The sequence below is a fragment of the Onthophagus taurus genome, chromosome 2 (assembly GCF_036711975.1).
Source record: "Onthophagus taurus isolate NC chromosome 2, IU_Otau_3.0, whole genome shotgun sequence".
In the NCBI taxonomy this organism is placed as follows: domain Eukaryota; kingdom Metazoa; phylum Arthropoda; class Insecta; order Coleoptera; family Scarabaeidae; genus Onthophagus; species Onthophagus taurus.
In genome coordinates, this window is record NC_091967.1 from 6,474,630 (window position 1) to 6,493,138 (window position 18,509).

At 33.4% G+C, this 18,509-nt stretch overlaps 4 protein-coding genes across 4 annotated transcripts; 1 reads left to right on the forward strand and 3 right to left on the reverse strand.

Moving 5' to 3' along the window:
• Nucleotides 1-485: 485 nt before the first annotated feature.
• On the reverse strand, nt 486-3,255 carry LOC111427469 (TATA box-binding protein-associated factor RNA polymerase I subunit B). Its single transcript, XM_023062629.2, has 3 exons — nt 2,565-3,255; nt 1,917-2,514; nt 486-1,864 (listed from the first exon to the last, which is right to left on the reverse strand). Exons 1-3 carry the CDS (start codon nt 3,102-3,104, stop codon nt 612-614), a joined length of 2,391 nt encoding a protein of 796 aa, XP_022918397.2. The 5' UTR covers nt 3,105-3,255; the 3' UTR covers nt 486-611.
• Nucleotides 3,256-3,497: 242 nt separating this feature from the next.
• Nucleotides 3,498-4,472, forward strand: LOC111427348 (bicaudal). Its single transcript, XM_023062454.2, has one exon. It carries the CDS (start codon nt 3,695-3,697, stop codon nt 4,181-4,183), a length of 489 nt encoding a protein of 162 aa, XP_022918222.1. The 5' UTR covers nt 3,498-3,694; the 3' UTR covers nt 4,184-4,472.
• Nucleotides 4,473-4,595: 123 nt separating this feature from the next.
• On the reverse strand, nt 4,596-5,410 carry LOC111427347 (Translocator protein). Its single transcript, XM_023062453.2, has 3 exons — nt 5,093-5,410; nt 4,946-5,040; nt 4,596-4,872 (listed from the first exon to the last, which is right to left on the reverse strand). Exons 1-3 carry the CDS (start codon nt 5,325-5,327, stop codon nt 4,696-4,698), a joined length of 507 nt encoding a protein of 168 aa, XP_022918221.1. The 5' UTR covers nt 5,328-5,410; the 3' UTR covers nt 4,596-4,695.
• A 974-nt stretch (nt 5,411-6,384) lies between these two features.
• Nucleotides 6,385-6,930, reverse strand: LOC111427099 (NADH dehydrogenase [ubiquinone] iron-sulfur protein 4, mitochondrial-like). The gene has a single exon (XM_023062070.2). The coding sequence runs from the start codon at nt 6,928-6,930 to the stop codon at nt 6,385-6,387; it is 546 nt and encodes a 181-aa protein (XP_022917838.2).
• Nucleotides 6,931-18,509: the final 11,579 nt, after the last annotated feature.

An 18,509-nucleotide genomic window follows, 5' to 3' on the forward strand; every position in this document is an offset into this window, starting at 1 on the left:
GTTAGTATTGAACAACATCCGAAAAAACTATGATGTGGTCGTAATGCAGCCTTCATAGAGATATGGCCCTCACTAAGGGAAGAAGGAAAATTAAAAGCCTGGAAATAGAAATAACGGGGACAGCTGTGAAGAACTCTAACAGTGTGAGGTACTTGGGAGTGTTCCTTAACAAAGACATATATTACCCAACCAGCCATGTGATGGAAATACCTAAGAAGAAATCGGTAATATCACATGTGTTATTTAAGTTGATGCCGAACGTAGGTGGACCAAAGCCTGCTAAAGAGGTCATAACAAGAGTGCCAACTTTTGACTTGCTGTTGGAGGAGATAAATGGTAATAAAAATTAAATTATCACCATTCCAATTCAAGTCAAACAAGGACACTTGTTAAGTTAAAGATGGTTTTGAAAATTTGATACACAAGCATTTGATCAAATTTGATTGGAATACAAGTTAAAATATAAGATTTTCAAAATAAATATATCTCTTCAATCAATTCTTTATTAAAAGGTTATTTCTACCAAGTAGAACCTTTTTGCCAAAATACATAATTATATTTCTTTTGAATCACCAATCCAAAAAGGAAAGGAAAAAACTTAATTATTAAAATCACCAACTTTTCTTAGTATGTTCAATATTTTTCTTTAGTTCATTATTAACAATTTTTTCATCATAAAATCGATCATTTCCTACATCCAACACATGTGACAAATATATCTCAATTTTCGCGTATTCTAAATAAACGTCTTTAGTTGTTTGTTCAGTAATTCTAGCGCATTCCGCAAGAATGGTTCTAAATGATAAAGAAAATTTTTGGTAAAATTTTTCCCAATCTTCCTCCGTGTAGAGAGTTACGTTTTGTAAATTAACGCAAACCCGTTCGCTTGGTTCATAGAGAACATATTCTTTACAATTAACATCGGATTTTTCAGCAATAACTAAATTTTCATCAACATTTTGAAACAATTTTTGTCGTCTCTTGAAATTTTTCTTCACTTTGCTGACAATGGTATGATCATAATTTTCAAGGATCTGCTTAGAATTTGGTTTAATGTCGCTATCGGCGTTGCTTGTGATAAAAAAATTTTTAAATTTAACAGGATTTTGTTCAGAGAGTAACGTAACGTTATATAAATTTCGTCTTTCACTACAATTTGCACGGTATCGTTTATAAGTATCAAATAAATATATTAATTGCATATCGTTATTTTTTCCACCACTATTACGAATAATTTTTACATTAGGAAAAATGTTATTTAAATACAATTCATCATAAAATATATATTCTAAAGACATATTTGAACAATCTAATCGCAAGATATCTTCGTTGTAATTACAATCGTTTCTTTCATTCTTTAATAAGGCATTTATGTAATCCCGGTATGGCGTTAATGTTGGTTTATAATCAACGCCATCATCAAAATCTTCCCAAACCTGATCAAGCTTATACAATAATCTTTTAAATATTTCTATATCAGGAGCATCTTCTTTAACTAATTCATGTTTTTCAGCATATTTTTCTAAATGTTTCACAAAAATCTTCGTTTCATCATGCCAATTTTCATTGTATGAAGCAGGAAAATTGTTTTGGCACACAATGAAATGTCTATATTTAATATACAACAACCATTCGTGAAAATTAAACATTTTTCGGTGATTACTTCGTAAATGAAGATTAATTGTTGATGCTAACTTAGACATTTCATATTCGGTTGAATCATCAAGCCCAAATAAAATTTTTAAGAGGAATATTATAAATCCAACTGCTCTACCTTCATAATTAGGTAATGAAGAAGTAAAAGTATACTGGAATTTAGGTAAACTTCTTGATATAATGTTTAATACAAATGAATATATAAAATCTAAAATTAATTGTTATAACTTTTGTACAGATCAAGTATTTAGAAAACTTACCAGGTAAATTTAATTCTTTACAGTACCTCTCACACATCTCAACAATGTTTTGTACAGGAACTACATTTTTAATATTTAAATAAGATATTAATTTCACAGTATTAGATCTCATCATTGAATGAGTTATAAAACTAGGTCCTTTGGTAAAAGAAGAGATATTCAATTTTTTCTCGACTAATTCCTCTGGAAAAAACTTGTCCACATGTTGGAAACTTAAATGACCCTCTTTTATAAATCTGAGCATATCTCCCAATTGAATCTTCTGCTTATTCATTAATAACCCTAAGTAGAGAAGTGAAAAAAGTTTTGATCTTGATATCACTGATGGATCGTTGTAATAACTAGTGGCAGATCGACCAGTTAATTTTTTATGACAATCAAGAGTAGAGTGAACATCTTCGCAATGCTTTTTTAAATGGCGTGCTTTCATATGCTTTTTTAAACACTTTTCTGCTGTTTTATTGTATTGTATAACTTTTGCGTCACTGGGAGAGCTATTTGCACTTTTTAAGGATGATAAACTTTGATTAACTAATGATGATTCAGATTGTTGGGTTGTACTTAAATATTCGTCATATTCAGTTTTTGCTAAAGCTTTCTGTAACAATTAAATAATTAATAATTGAATAAAAAATGTATGTAGTTTACCTTTTGTCTAGTTCTTTCTCTCTTTATTGATTCATTATCCAAAGTGGAAGCGTTTCGGATACTACTATCAACAGATTTACTTCTTGACCTACGTCTTTTAATAGCCTTAGACCTTCCGTAAATAATAGAAGCATCTCTATCACTATTAACAGCTGGCAATTTAGGTGGTAAATTACCCTCCCTTATTACTTCAATTTTCTTTAAATAATGAAGCCACAACACCTCCACAGTTGTTCGTAGACTTTTATCAGCACCCAATTCAATTAATTCGTTTACTAATCCCAGGAGGATATAATTATAACATTCCCAACTTGTTAATCGTTCTTCATCATTCGCTTTATTACTTGAAGTCCGTTTGGGTTTTCTTTTCGGCGCATGTTGGGGTGGTTGCTCAGCTTCATCCACTTGATCTTCAAAAACGTGTTCTTGAATATCTTGAGTTTGCGTTTGGCATTCGGAACAAAAATAAAATCCAGCTTCTTTATAGAAATCGGTGCCTTCACATAAAGTACAAGTTACAGGCATTATTTTTTTAACCATAAATATTAAAAAAACGGAGAAAATCTTAAATTAATTTAAAAAAAATTATAAAATATTCTATATGGAGGTTATGTTTATGTTTGAAACGTGTTTTAAATTTTTTAAATGATGAAAATTTTAATTCACCTGTAAAAGTGAGGTTATATCACGGAAGTATATTTTGTTGCTACATTCATTATGTTCAGATTTAGATTTAAAAAAAAAACATACTTTACAAGATGATTTAAGTATAAAATATGATGTTGTATTACGTATACTATTTATCATAAACATTATTAATATTATTATTAATTATACGAGTTAATTGTTAATTTAATTTTAAGAAAATTAAAAAATTTTTTTGTAAAAATTTAAATTTCCCGCGATTTGAACTGATGAAGCGTGCGCAATAGTAGAAACGCATGAAAAGGAAGTCGACCATATTCTTTTCCGTGCAGACCGGCTCCGTGTGATCCATGTGCGCGAATTAATTAACGAAAATATCCCGTTAAGTAATCGAAGACGCGGCATCGTTATAACCTAAAAGGAGATAAACAGTCTGACATCGACTTCGAAGTGTTAAATTAAAATCCGCAAACAATCTATTCAAAATGAATTCGGAAAAACTAAAGAGGATGGAAACACAAGTACGAATCGGTGGTAAAGGGACACCGAGACGTAAGAAGAAGGTTGTACATTCAACCCAAGCCACAGATGACAAAAAATTACAATCCTCATTGAAAAAGTTAGGTGTGAACACGATTCCTGGTATTGAAGAGGTTAATATGATGAAGGACGATGGTACTGTAATTCATTTTAATAATCCCAAGGCCCAGGCGTCGTTAGCTGCGAATACTTTTGCTATCACCGGTCATGGTGAGACGAAACAAATTACAGAAATGTTGCCCGGTATTTTGAATCAATTAGGATCCGAAGGGATTAACCAATTGAAACGGCTGGCTACTTCGGTGGGTAACGTTGGTAGTTTAGGGAAGATCGTTCCGGAGGACGAAGAAGATGTACCCGATTTGGTGGAGAACTTTGATGAAGCCTCTAAAGAAGAGGTTGCCAAGAAAGATGATGAGAAAAAAGAGAACTAGGGTGTTTTATAAGGGAATCCCAATTCATTAAGTCCCGAAAGTGACTGAATCATGTCAAAACATAACAAAAAAATGGATGGAGTCCGTTTATTTTAAATCTCTTCACATTATTATTATTATTATTAAGAAGGATGTTTTTTGAGTTGTTGTTTTCTTGCTGCGCAACTCCGAACAACCAAAAATTAAAAAAAATAACGTTTTTCGAAGGTTTTTTTTTTGTTAACATTTAGACGATGTATAGGCTATTTCATAGGAAATACAATATTCTAATTACAAAACTTTAATATAATCTTGTTTTTTTCTTGATATTCCTATCATAATCTTTTTTTGGTTATTGTGGTGAAATTTATCAAACTTCAACACCATCTTTGTTTAATAATTCCCTTGATAGATGGCGAAACAAACTCCAGGGGATAACAAAAATATATATTTAAAAAAAAAACATCAATAATATCCGAAATAATATAACAAAACTACTTCATTCGCTGCCTTGAAAGTAATTCAAATAAAAATTAATTGACCTTCACTTCAGGTTTGTTGTTTTTAAATATTTTATAATTGTAAGCGGCAACATAACCCATCCATAATATGTAAGGTATGAACAAATATCCTGCTGTCTTATTAACTTGATGGAACAAAAATCCAGTTCCTATTGCTGTAATTTCGATTAATCCAATATCTATTAATGCCTGAAAATAAAATATAAATTAAGTTTTTAGGTTATATCTGTTTCTCAAATATTTATTTTGACAGCTGTCATACCATTTTTGAGTTTCCGCAGCCGAAGAAAATCGGACAATAAGCCCAATTCGCGACCAAATTAGCCGCGTACATCGTTAACGGTAATTTTGCCGGCCCTGAAACATATTAGATTAAATACTTTAAACAACAATCTATCAAATTTGTAACCTTCGAGTCCACCGCCAGTTTTATAAACTAAATATGAACCATAACCTATGCCTGAATACAATCCCAGCCACACTGCACTTGAGAGCCATTGCGGGGGGCTCCATTCGGGATAATTTAACTTTTCGTACATCGGTTTTACATTTTTTCGCACCAAAAAATAACCTATAAAGCCGCCAGCGTTCGGTAGAACTATAGAACCTACTATTGGACCACAAATTGCAGCTTTCGAGTTCATTATAATTGATAAAAAATTTGAAAAGTGAACGATACGAGTTATCAAGACGTTTACAATGTTTAAACTGAGCCGGTTTGATGTTCTTGAAATTGAAATATCATGCTTTGATTGGTTTTTAGTCGAGTTACGAACCAACACTGTTAATCAAAATATTTAATTTGACTATTTAATAAAAGATGGCGATCACTTTTTTTTTTGAATAAATAATTTTATTGCTTCAGTTTATTAATAATAATTATTTCAAAACATAAATGTGAAACATCATGTTTTATTGGTTTAATTAATTTTTTTATACAGTTCTACTATACCGGGAATTTTGTATGTATAACTTGCAATACATGAATGCTGGTTACTGCATTAGTTGCGAAACTACTGTGCACTTGCACTTTCCCACATAAAATGCAACATAGCTTAATAGTACAGGCATCGGGTAGTTTTGCAAAGGAAAAGTTTTGCTTAAAAAAAAAGTAATGTCTTTGTGGCAACCCTGAGTTTTCCGCCGTCTTAAGAGACACACGGTTAAACTTGAATGCTTCTAATTCTACGTCTAGTATTAGTTCTACTTTTTGTTCAATAAACGCTGAATAACAATTAAAACTAGAACTAACACTAGACCTAGAACTAGAAATATTCGGGTTTAGCCGTTCGTCTCTTATTGACATGTTGCATTTTATGTGGGACAAAGTAAGTAGGTACGCTCTGGTTTCTATTGAAATATAATTTTGTATATTGCATCTTAAGTGAAATTCACTGTATAGTAGTTAATAATTTTATGTATTAGTTAAAAAATGTATTTATTATAAATAAATCCCTTCTTGTCATATTTTTCTTTATTAATACATAATTTGTCTTCCTCAAGAGAAAAGTTTTACGACTATTTGCTCTTGAAGCGCTGTTGTTATGGGAAGTAATAAAGTGGACGAAACGCTTTGGTCTTCAACGATCCAGAGTAAAAATTTTGTCCTAAATACTTTTGAGATCTAGTTTTATGTCTTTGTCGTAACAAAGGCTTTAAAAATAATGCACCAATAAAAATTTTTTACTTAGTATTTATTTACTATTTGGTAGTTACTCTTCTACGTTTATTCCAAGAGAAGTTATCTGAATAACTTTTTACTACAAAATCTTTTCTAGGTGGTACATCGACGTAATAATCAAAACCGTTTCTATGACAAAACTCCTGCGCCGCGGCCAAAGAATGAAAATGTAATTTCATATTAGAAAGGGCATCCGAACTGGAACACCATCCTATTAAAGAATTTTCAAATCTCATAGTCGTATCAAACTGCACGTGCCAATACTTAACGTTATCATTTCCATTCTGCATACAATGTCTAGTTTCTTTATAAATTCTAGCCGTTCTAGTATTCGTGTATTCCTTCGGTATAACATTTACGTGCGTCATATCCACACCTTTCTCATCCGAAAAATGAGTGTGTTTACATTTTAAATCACGCTCCTTTTCCTCTTCCGTTTCAAAGAATTCTTGCAACGGTATAATTGGCGCTTCATTCCTGTATAATGCATCCTCAATTGGATCCAGCTTTTTTTTGGGCGGACATGGACATTTTACTTCACGGATCGAATGTTGAAAATTTCGCATCTTTAAAAATAATGTTGTTCGAAAAAAATATGACATTTTTTGGTGGCTTTAAAGCCATCCAAAATGTTGACTGACTTATGTCAACATGTAAAAGGTTAATGATTTGTGTCAACTTATTATATTGTTTATTGACTTTTGTGATGTCAATGTTCATGATTATTTCCGTTGCAGAAGTATTGTTGTTAAATTTGTAGATGTCAAAAAAGTCTTTTATTCCTTATAAGCAAAAAAAAGATGAAAAGGGATTAGAAATGCCCACGCAGATTGTGACTATATAAGCGTTTGGTGAACTATCACCGAATGGGAAATTTATGTTAAGGAAAGTTATTGTTCATGGTAGATATCTAAATGGTTATTGTATAGATGTAGATTTTCCATTTATGTCATAAATGTTGGTATATTTTTAGTAAAGAGGGTTGGAAAAGAGCGTTTATATCAACTTAATATACTCACTTGTATTTTGGGAACAACGTTTAGGGAATAAATATAACCATTTCAACATTGCCACCTGAGCAATTTATATTCTTTACCTTCGACGTGGGGAGCACGTGGCCCCAAGAGATCTCAGATCCGTGCCCTTCTAAATTGGAGGTCGCGCAAAGTACATAAAATTTCCTTTCCGGACCCTCCGGGGGAATTTATAGTTATTTGCCAGCGTTCCCTTGAAAGCGAAGGGCCCGCCCCCCTTAAACGGTGCTCGGTAAGGGCATCCCCCAGCTTTATTATCACGAGCTCTTTTATAGTTTTTACCACACGCCTTTACGAGATAATTAGTGGGTTGGCGAGAAAAATGCTCCGCCATCAATTTTCTCCCGAGACTTTAACAACCATCTTTTCTTTCCTGTTTAATACGATGCGACTTATTGGAGCCCAGCCATTTTTAGGAATTTTCTGATCATTAAATCCGACGTTACAAGGTATGCAAATAACGATTTCCTCGTTATATAAAGGGGGGGCTGTTTTCTGGCAGGGAATAAAGCTATACTCTCGGTATCCTTAACGTGCAAATTTAATATCTAATGCAAATGGCGTTTAGGGGGGATTCTGAGGCCGCATCGCAGCAACAAAACGTGGGTGAGTTTTCGGGGGTTTAGGGGGATGATGAAAATGAGATTAAAACGCCGCCCCGTTGGTTAATAAAGATGATGGACAGGTGCGCGACGTTAAATGATTGATGTACAATCAACGTACATTCGAGCTCGAAGCTATATTATATTATGATCGATAGACACTATTAGTAAAAGCGGTTTTTGACAATTCCAAGAGGAAAGTCTATTTATTCTAACAAGCAACAAGTGACATATATAAGTAACATTTAGTTGTTTTATTACAATTATTTCTTTATGATTATGTAAAAGATGAGTATCAAATTGAATTAAACTGTAATTGTTGACTTAGTGGAAATGTTAAAGTACTGAAGACGTAAGCGTTTTCTGAATTATATCTCGAGTTTATCAACTGTGTAAACACCCAATTAGAAACTTGGTGAAGTCGATTGTGGCTTTTTCGTTTCCAACGAACAGTTATCGTAGCAAGAAAGAAGAAGTTCTCTTCATCGGTCCCCGGAGCGAATTAATTAAATACAAACACTTTCGGCGTTCCACGAGCCTTTCTGTTGATTTTAACTATTGTAATACTTTCAACAATAGCCAAAATCAACACTCTCAATGATTATGAATGAATTAATATTCAATTGGAACTTGCTAAAAACTTTTCTTAATTTAATTGCTTTTTATAATATAATATTTGCAGCAAACTCCGTTTAATGAAGGCGTAATGTGCCTTCATTGGATTGTTTTTGTTATTAATTCGCGGAAAAGAGTGAATTCGTTACTCTCTCTGCTCTACGTGATTTTCCGGTTCGCTCATGGGAAGGTAAAGCTCGGTTAATTAGCTACCTAAAGCTCCCCGTGATGCAATTATAAGTTTTAATATGGAAGATACACGAAAAGTTCGGACGGCATGGAAAATCGTGCGGACGGCACAAGGGCGGATAATGAACGTAATTCAACGGATTATTCTTGTCGTGTGCTGGGATCTTAACGGAAATTACATAAAATATTTCTTTTAATCATGAATCTTTAAAAATTAACTAAGAAAAATCAATAATAAATACATCTCTTTAACAGAATAATTAATTAAATTATTTAATGCTGAATTAACTGCTCGAATTGATGAATGGATCTAATAACCATCATTATTGAGGTTGTTGTCAAGCTTATTGTCAAACTTGGTCCGTTGTTAAAATGCCACCGTGCACCTAATGGGGATGATGGAGCCGCACCGATCAATACCTCGTAAATTTCTCATCAAACTTCGTCAAAGTTAACCAGTAAAGTTGCCGTATCGATTGTTGATAATAGCCGAGCGGAAGTTTGCTTAAACACAAGGCGGAAGGAAAAGGGTCGTCTTCGTTTTTTTCCCTTCTGTATCTTCAGTATATTCGAAAGTTTAATTTCCGTTAAAATCTGCAATCCTTATCCCTTTACCTTTTAAAACGGCTGCGTGCCAAAACCACAAAAAAAAAAAGAATGTTAAAAATAAAAAAAGGAATGCTCTGCGTGCCGCTTTTAGGGATCTCATAAAAGGAAAATCACGATTCACCCTCTCTGCAGTAAAACGCGCAGTAAAATCGAGTAGAATAAAAAAAGGTCGGCTGTAAAGGGTGCCTACTTAAAAGAAAGGATTCTTTTCTTTACGCGGAGCTAACGAATTTAAAAAGCGTTTCAACCCTCCTCAATCCATTTTTCAATGAAGATAATCGATCCAATATAAAAAGTATATAAGGCAAACTCAAAATGAAAAATTATAAAATAAATATAACAAATAACCGACCGTGTTGGGACCATTTTTCTTAAATTTAAGTCGAAACTTTCTTAATATGAATCGCCAGTGGAATAGCTCTACGAACTAGAACCTTCAAGAATTTGAAGCCGCTCATTAAGCTTATGCTTTCATTTCCTGCGCTGGAGATTGCCTGGGAAAATTGGTATTTTCAATTTCGGCGAGTTAAAATTAAATAAGACCCTAACGGCATTCGGAATATTATGAAAATTTAATATCGATGACGACAACAACGTCATCAAATAAACGTTTTGTAATTTTAAAATAAATTCTTTTTAAGAAAAATTTTATGTTTTAAAATCTTGATTATCTAGTACTAGAACTAATACTATACCTAGAACTAGAAATATACTAGTTAGTTGTAGTTTTAGTTCAATAAAAATATACAACAATTTAACGATGAATAACAATTAAAACTAAAAGCTTTAATTTATTTATTTATTTATTTATTTATTATTGGGACACAAACAGGGAGGATATCCCCAGTGAAGCATCCTCATAAAAACAAAGCACTTAACTACATACCAAGCAAAAAAACGAGAAAAAAAAAATAAAATAACAATAATTATAACATTAACTATGAAAATAATAATAACAGCATTGATAGTTGCTAATTAAAAAAAATTACCACCAGATGAGATGGGTTTGTAGTCCGACAAAAAGCTACCCATCCTAACTGCCTGACTGCTGTCAGAAAGATATGACATTATCCAGCGCACAATGCCGGCAGGAATGTTAAAGGAGGACAGCTTTTGTATAAGAATTCCATGGTCAATCTTGTCGAAGGCTTTAGAGAAATCGGTATAAATTGCGTCAACCTGTGAGTCCTCATTTAAGGTAGAATGAATAAAATTAACATAAGACACTAAGTTAGACTCAACCGATCGGCCAGACAAGAATCCATGTTGTTCAGTAATGAGAGAGTGAGCAAAAGAGTGGTTAAAGTAATCGCAAACAATTTTTTCAAAAACCTTGGGAATAGACGAGATTATAGAAATTGGACGGTAATTAGATACCAACTGTCTATTCCCTGATTTAAATATTGGAACGACAAAAGCTGTCTTCCACGCGCGCGGAAAAGTACCTTCGAGTAAGGATTTTGAAAAAATAAGAAAAAGTGGGGTCGACAGTTCGGCAGCAAACTCCTTCAAAAAGGAAGATGGAATACCATCCGGACCAGAGCCAGAGGACTTGTCAAGATGGGTCAAAACATTGAGGACTGCGTCAGCAGAGAACCAAGGTGAAACACCCTGGCCACCGAAGACCATTGAGCGGTCAATACTACCTTCTACGAAAACCGAGGCGAAATACTCTGCAAATGCACAAGAGATATCATGACCTGAGGACACCATTGACCTATCAACAGAAAACATAGCGGCCGGCAAGCCAGACACATCCCCTTTCCTGGACTTAACAAAGGACCAGATTCCTTTGGGATTTTCCATAACCCCCGCCTGAATCGAGTAAGTAATCTCTATAATCAGCCTCTTAGACCTGGAGCGCAAGATAGAGAAAGCCAAGTAATCACTATTATGGCGAGTAGATTTCCATTTTTTATGGTATAGTAGCTTTTCTTTAATGACACGAATAGTTGAACGTTTGTACCAGTAAGGAAAACGTTGCTTAGGCAGAAAGCGCTTAGGAACATCTCTGTTAATTACATAATTAATGCGGTCATAGAAAACTTCAACCATGCTCTCCACGCCCATCCCAGCAAAAACAGTCTGCCAATCGATACTATTTAAGAAACACTTGATAGCTCCGGAATTCGCGTTCTTAAAAAGAAAGCGAACATTCGAATAGTAGAACTAATACTAGACTAGAACTAGAACTAGAAACATTCGAGTTTAGCCGTCTTAAGAGACGTGCGGCTAAACCCTCCTATCTAGTTGTAAGTCAAGTGTTAACTCTAATTGTTATTAATTTTGATGAAGGTGCCAGATTAACTTTTTTTTTTAAACCTTAATCTTAGTTCTGTAAAAGATAAAGAAAGAATAATATAATAAAAACGACGTCATCCCGGCGTTGCGGGTTGTAATCTCCATTTTGAGTATCATCGTTTTCGTTGATCTCTCCTTCATGTAAGGACATAAAACTCAAGCACACGAGCTCTCTCGGTCTGATGGCGATGCATTAAGCAGCTTTTCACTGCGCGTATTTTTTATTGCTCTGCAGCGCTGTCGGCGTAAATCCAAGGTTTTATGGAGATATTGGAACGACGGTGGCGTCCGACGTCACTGTCACAATGAAAATGGTTCGTCCTCTGGGATCCAACCGAATTCGCGGATAAAATTTATGCACAAGCAACATCAATCATACTCATATCGGGCGTCGGGTGTATTTCCTCTTCGAATGACGTAAGCTCCTTAAGGATTTCCGGTCGAAGTAACTCTCCCTATTTGATTAACGACCTACTAAGACGTCGCCATAAACTAGTTAATTAAAATTTCTCGTTTAAATGTGTTAGTATTTGTTGTAATTTTGAAATTTTAATAAGCTCGAGAGACATTAATTATAATTTAAATTATTAATGGCCGCTAATTTTGGTTGTGAAATTAATTTAGACGTGCGAGATTAAACCGGTGCGAGCGTGTACAGAGAACGTTTGTTCGAGTTTATTAACGTTCGATGGTGCCAGAACAAACGACAAAAGTGGAACTCGATTCAACGCCAACGTCAACAAACTGTAATTTTAACGGCGTCCGATCCAATTTATTAATTTTCGGAACTCCCAATATATCGTGAGTGATAAAAAGCACAATCGAGCGAATTATAGAAATTTAAATGTGCCCAAATTTTCCATTAAAACCAATGCGTTGATTTCGATGATTAACTTGTAATTTAATTTCTCACTGAAATAAAACTATTATTTCAATTTCATTTAAAAAGTTTTCAGTTTCACCAACTTCAGGAAAGCGAATGTTGTTTTCGAACATTCCCCCATTAGTTTAAAGTGTCAATTCCGTACAGTTTAGAAACTTTCCACGCAGGTTAAAGGATTAAACCATCTGGCATTTAATCAATAAATAAAAGGACTTAATTGAAGAATGTAGGTGACATAAAATATTTTTATTGGATATCACAAACGTTTTAAACTTTATTTAAGTACTTAATTGAAAAGTTTAGAAGCTTTAGTGGGTTAAAGCTACACGTTAGTTTCATTGTCAATTCAGTAAAGTTTAGAAACTTTCCTCCAGAGTCAATAGCTTTAATAAAATAAAATAGTTCCTTTTGAAGAATTGTAAAAGCTCCGAAAAATTCTTTTATATAGAAAATAAATGGTTAACCGTAACATGGTTTCACTAAAACGTTACATAACTTTGAAGTACCTCGCAGTTCCCATTAGTTTTCAGTGTCAATTCCATGCACTTTATAAACTTCCTCAATGGCCAAGAACTTTAGAACTAATACGTTTAATCAATAAATAAATTAGTATTTATTGCGAAATAAAATTCTCTTTAAAGTTTTCTAATTTTTTAATTAACGCACAATTAAAAAAATACACAAACCTTATTGTAATTGCGTCAACATCGTTATGGTATAATTGTTGCATTTCTTTGTAGTGGCGTTTTCCACCGGGATGTGACTTAAAGTAAATATGACAATGTCTTAACATCTTCGAAGTGTCTTGACAGGCAATAATAACAATTCTCATAAATATTAAATGTTTGTGAAATGTTATGTATACAAAATAGGTTAATAAACATCTGTTTGAAGACACACTAAAACTAGAACTAACACTAGACCTAGAAACATACATTATATTATACAATCTTATTTTTAAAAAAAAGTTAATCCGGCACCTCCACCAAAATCGAAAAAAAAATGTTATTGAGAAGATTAATAAGTTTGATATACAATAAGAAACTTAATTGCGCTGAAAACGCAGCTTTCCTTAAATTCAATAAAATTCCTGCGCAATTGGTAACAACGTTAAATGTCAGCGTGTTTGGTCTCTAATTGAAACAAACATTGGAAAAGTTTAGAGAAAAGTTGGAAAAACAATAAAATTATAAAAGTACTTTATTTTCTTTCTTTCAAAATTCGATAACCTTAGTAAATAACAAATAAAGTTGATGATATGAAACGTACAAAACGTATTCGATGACAAATTTTTATTTTTTTTGAAGAACGTTACTTTCATTCTACTTGGCTGGTTACGAAACGTATTTATCAAACCGTGGCTGTTCTAACTGGTTGGAAAGCTTCAGATAAAGCTGAAACACTATCCAGAGACTCGAAAGACAAGGACTTGGAGCGGAAGCGTCGAAAAGAGAGAGAGCGAGATAGAAAGCGGAAAGTGGAGCAACCGAAAGTGGCGCTCTGCGATTCCGTTGCAACGAACAGATTTATCGCGTCGTAAATCATGTCGAAACGTTTGTTTTTCCGTTCCAACGATCCGGTTTGAGGTTTTAAAACACAATTACCGTCGTTGGTAAGTCATAATGACCGGACAGCGCTTCAAAGGACGTTTTGGATTTTAGGAAAGGTGTCTGAAGTTGAGATGGAGGCATGATGCGGGGATGAAATCTTCCCGTGTGACGGTTTACCAAAAGACGATAAGATTACACATACAAAGACCCGGATTCTACGCCCACGGGGTTAGTAGACCAAATCCTAACTTAATGAAGCGGCTGAATTAAATTGCTGGTTGGTTTATGGAGATACCCCTAACACCTTAATAGGGGGTGGAATAATTTAGACACGGAATATTTTTATTTCTATTTTTATAAATGATATCATTTAATGCCTAAATATAAGTATTATAGTATTTTTTTGTTTCTGAATAACAAAAAAATTATATCTAGATAATTAGAGTAGTCACGAACATTATTTTGAACAGAGCGAAATTATTTTTGGTTCAATTTTCATAGCCATGCGATAGTCGAAATGAACATTTTAGAATTTCACGAAATTTACATACGAGGTACCCTGTCTAATTAACATCTGAATTAATGCTTCTAATTATAACTTCATGCGCCGGGAGGTTACGAATAATCCAGCAACATCATCATGCCCAGAATTCACTTTACATGATTACACGAAAAAAACTCTTTGAAAAGTTTGATCAAACACAGAATTAAATTACATTGGGCCATCAAGAGCTAAATGAATCGATTAAAATCGGCAGAAAATTAAAGGAACACAGAAATAAGATTTTCTAGATAAGAACTTAAGCCTGAATTACATTTTGGTTAGGGTGGATAACAAAATAAGAAAAGAAACAGGATTCCAATCAGAATGTAGTTAATCAATTTTGAGATTGCTTTCTTTCACATTTCTTAAATAATGAAAAAGGACACATAGTAACCTTTTATTTGTAATGAAAAGTAAGCAATATAATATAGTATATTTAAACATTTTATTTATTTAAATCAAAGGAATCGATGATATTTTATCTTGAAGTATATTTGAGGTTAGGTTATACTAAATTTTGTGTTTTTAGGGTTAAAACAATAAATGGTACAAGTTGTTATCTCTGACTAGACTCACACGTGTACTCTGCGGTACACCTCCACGTGTATGGCTGGTATCATGATCTTATTTTTCCATGAAATTCATCATTCTTGCTGCATCTCCTTCCTTAATCTTCTAATCATTATCTTGTCCCCAACCCCATCCATCATCGACATCAGTACAATATCAGTCTAACCTTGCCATCCCATTAGTTTAACCTATCTTAGATATTATTGTGTTTACTACTTCTCAGAGAAATGGGTCATTTCAAGTAGAATGTTTCATAAATCGAGGGATAAATACCATCGCTTACAACGTATGGCAGAAATCAATACTGAACGTGGTTTATTGTTATCTCCAATGAAGTTTCAATTTGATTCCGATTCAGCATCGCTCGATTCTAAAAGACCCATTAAAACGGGCTTTTAAATACTTAAATCATAAATCTCTCATTGTGTTGATCATTGTGATATTTTTTAATTTGTCACGCATCCTTTCTTTCAAACGTTTATCTAAAATGATCCTTAATTGTTTCGAATGTAGTTGCTGTATTGTATTTGCGTCACAGTAAAAAGTTAATAGGATGGCTTCAGTTCTATTGTGGCTTGACGTTTGGACTACATCGACAATTATAACATATTGTTGGTTGTGTCAGGCGTTTGTTGGGCTTTGTTGTGGTTTCTTTTGATATCTGTATTCTACGTTCGGTTTAAATTAAAATTTAATGAGAATAAGGTATTCTAAATTTGCGTTCAATCTTTTTCACTAAAACGTCTCTTGTTGCTAAAAATAACTCATTACGTGCTAAAATTGGAAATCAATAAAACTATTTCGACATTCGATTTGTCGACAATTTTTTGAAAAGGTAAGAGATAAATGAATCAATCATGTGGCGGCTTCGGATTGCAACGCCTCGTATAATGCATAATTCAAAACGGATTGCTTTCCACTTTTTTTATTGTCATACAATCCACGTCCAATTTCCGTCGTCAATTTTTTTAAAGCACGAAATTCCATCCCACTTAATTTTAAAATCCCCCCATTACCCAACTTCCATTAAAAGTTAATTCCAATCCAAATAAGTGTCGGGTTTCAACGGAGTGAAAGGGTTTTATACGCGACTTGTTAAGTAAACTCTGCCTCTTCTCTTCGAAAACTGAAAAGAACTTGTTTGTTTCTTACTACTTACCTAATACGCAGCTTTCGAAAGCTCTTGGTGGATATAAAACAACACAGTATTGGACGTTTGTTGTTCCTAGGGGTAAATTAAGTATTTCCCTCACGTACACCTACCGAGATTAACGGGGAAATCTGGCGTGGCAGTTACGTGATGTAAGCTCAACCAAGCACCCTTCATGACAAAAAGCTTTTTCCCCCACACTCCGTACTGTGTGTCATGCCAGTTTTGTCGAAATTTATACTCCTCAAAATTTGAAACGCGCCGAGAGAAACGAGAACGATAAATTCCGGTTGTAAACTTTGCTTCTTCTTAGCTTCCAAAGTTTATTTTATATTCGAAAAGGGAAATATATATGAATATGAAAAGTTATTAAATTAAATCAGTAAAAAATTAGATAAATAAAAATACGGAAAAATTCAATCTCTACATAGATTTAAATTTCAAATTTTCTTAAATCTATTTTAAAGTTTCCGTACTTGAAATTTAAATTAAGACCAATTTTTTGTTAAACCCATTAGTATAATTAAATTGCTTGCTGTATTTTTTATATAACTATATTAAAAAAGGAAAATATCGAAATCAATTTGAAAATCTAAGGTATTAAAGTCTTTTAGAAAGCGTGCGTTTGAATACGTAAGCAGGATCAAGTTTATTTATCCCCGCACCGAAACACGGAAATGAGCGGCGTCTTTAAAAATGTTTATATCTTAAAACATTTTCATGAAAAGAAAAAATGGTGCAGTAACGAAACTGAACGTTTCATTACTTTTACCTTCTAGGAAAAAGAACCTGCATACCTTTCGGTTTAATTTAAATCGGGTTCTCGAAAGGGAGATTACGTTTCTTTGAGAAGATCACGTAAGAAGCAGAAATGTAATGGCCAGGAAGAATTTTAATCAAAGTGTAAGTCCGTTGATTTTAAATGTTTGTTAAATAGCCCTGAAGGATTTTCCGAATCGCGATACGTGCAAAGGAAAGTAATTAGATTATTGCTTTAAATTAAAACATTTTCGAACCGGAAATTTCAATCGGTTAGAAAACTAAGAACACATTTCTAAAAATATCTTCCATTTAAATTCGTTCCTAATTCCTTTATCGATTACTTGTCACCAAGTAAACTGATTGATTACATTTGATTTATGTAGTTTAACGTAAGGAAGGTCCTGGCACGTCATTTATTGTCCGTTGGACAATTTCCAGCACGAGACATTCACTCGATTACCAGTTCAATATGTCTTTTTCTACGAAACAAAGGACTCGTCGGTCATTCGCTTTAAAACCTAATATTTCTCTATGCGAGTGTGTCCTCAAACAATAAGACTTAATTACTTTATAAATATAACCATTGTTCGGATTCTGTCCAGTTCAAGCACACTCGTTCGTTACTAATTAGCACATAATGACCACTCTCGAATCGCCGTAATTGAAAGTCCACAACTTGAGTGACTCTTTCTATCTTATCCCATTGGTATCATCCTTTATATAACTCTATGATTAGCGTAATTAGAAGTTAGAAGTTTAGCTGGACCTTTTCATTTTCTATATTACTCACCACTTAGTGATTATTTATTAATTTACATTGAACAAAAAACTTCCTATAAATAAAAATAGAATATTTTTGAATCAATAAATAAATTTTATTGATTGTTGTACAACAGAGATAAAAAAGTAAGAGATAAGGAATTTTCGAGTGGGATTCTAAAATTGGTGGATGCGACGGTAACAGGTAACAAGATTATCTAGTTTGCGCCCGAGCAATTGCGATCAAATATTGAATTAGGGTTTCGATTACGTTACGAATGGGTACTTTCTTATTGAATGTCTTCCTTGGACCGGAAACCATCTTCAATTCTCAGAATTAGGGGCATTAAGTTCGCAGAACTGGAAGGAAGCTTTCAAAAGCACTGCTACTGTTGCAGACGGTTTTTCGTTGAGATTGCAATATTCGATTTTCTGGGTCAACAAAAAATTAAAATAAAATTAATAATCGACCATATTCTGTTTCGATCAGTATGAACGAAATATGAATATTTTGATAAGAAGTTATCCTCAAAAAAGTTATCTAGAAATTCTATGCTACCTATAACTACATAGGTCA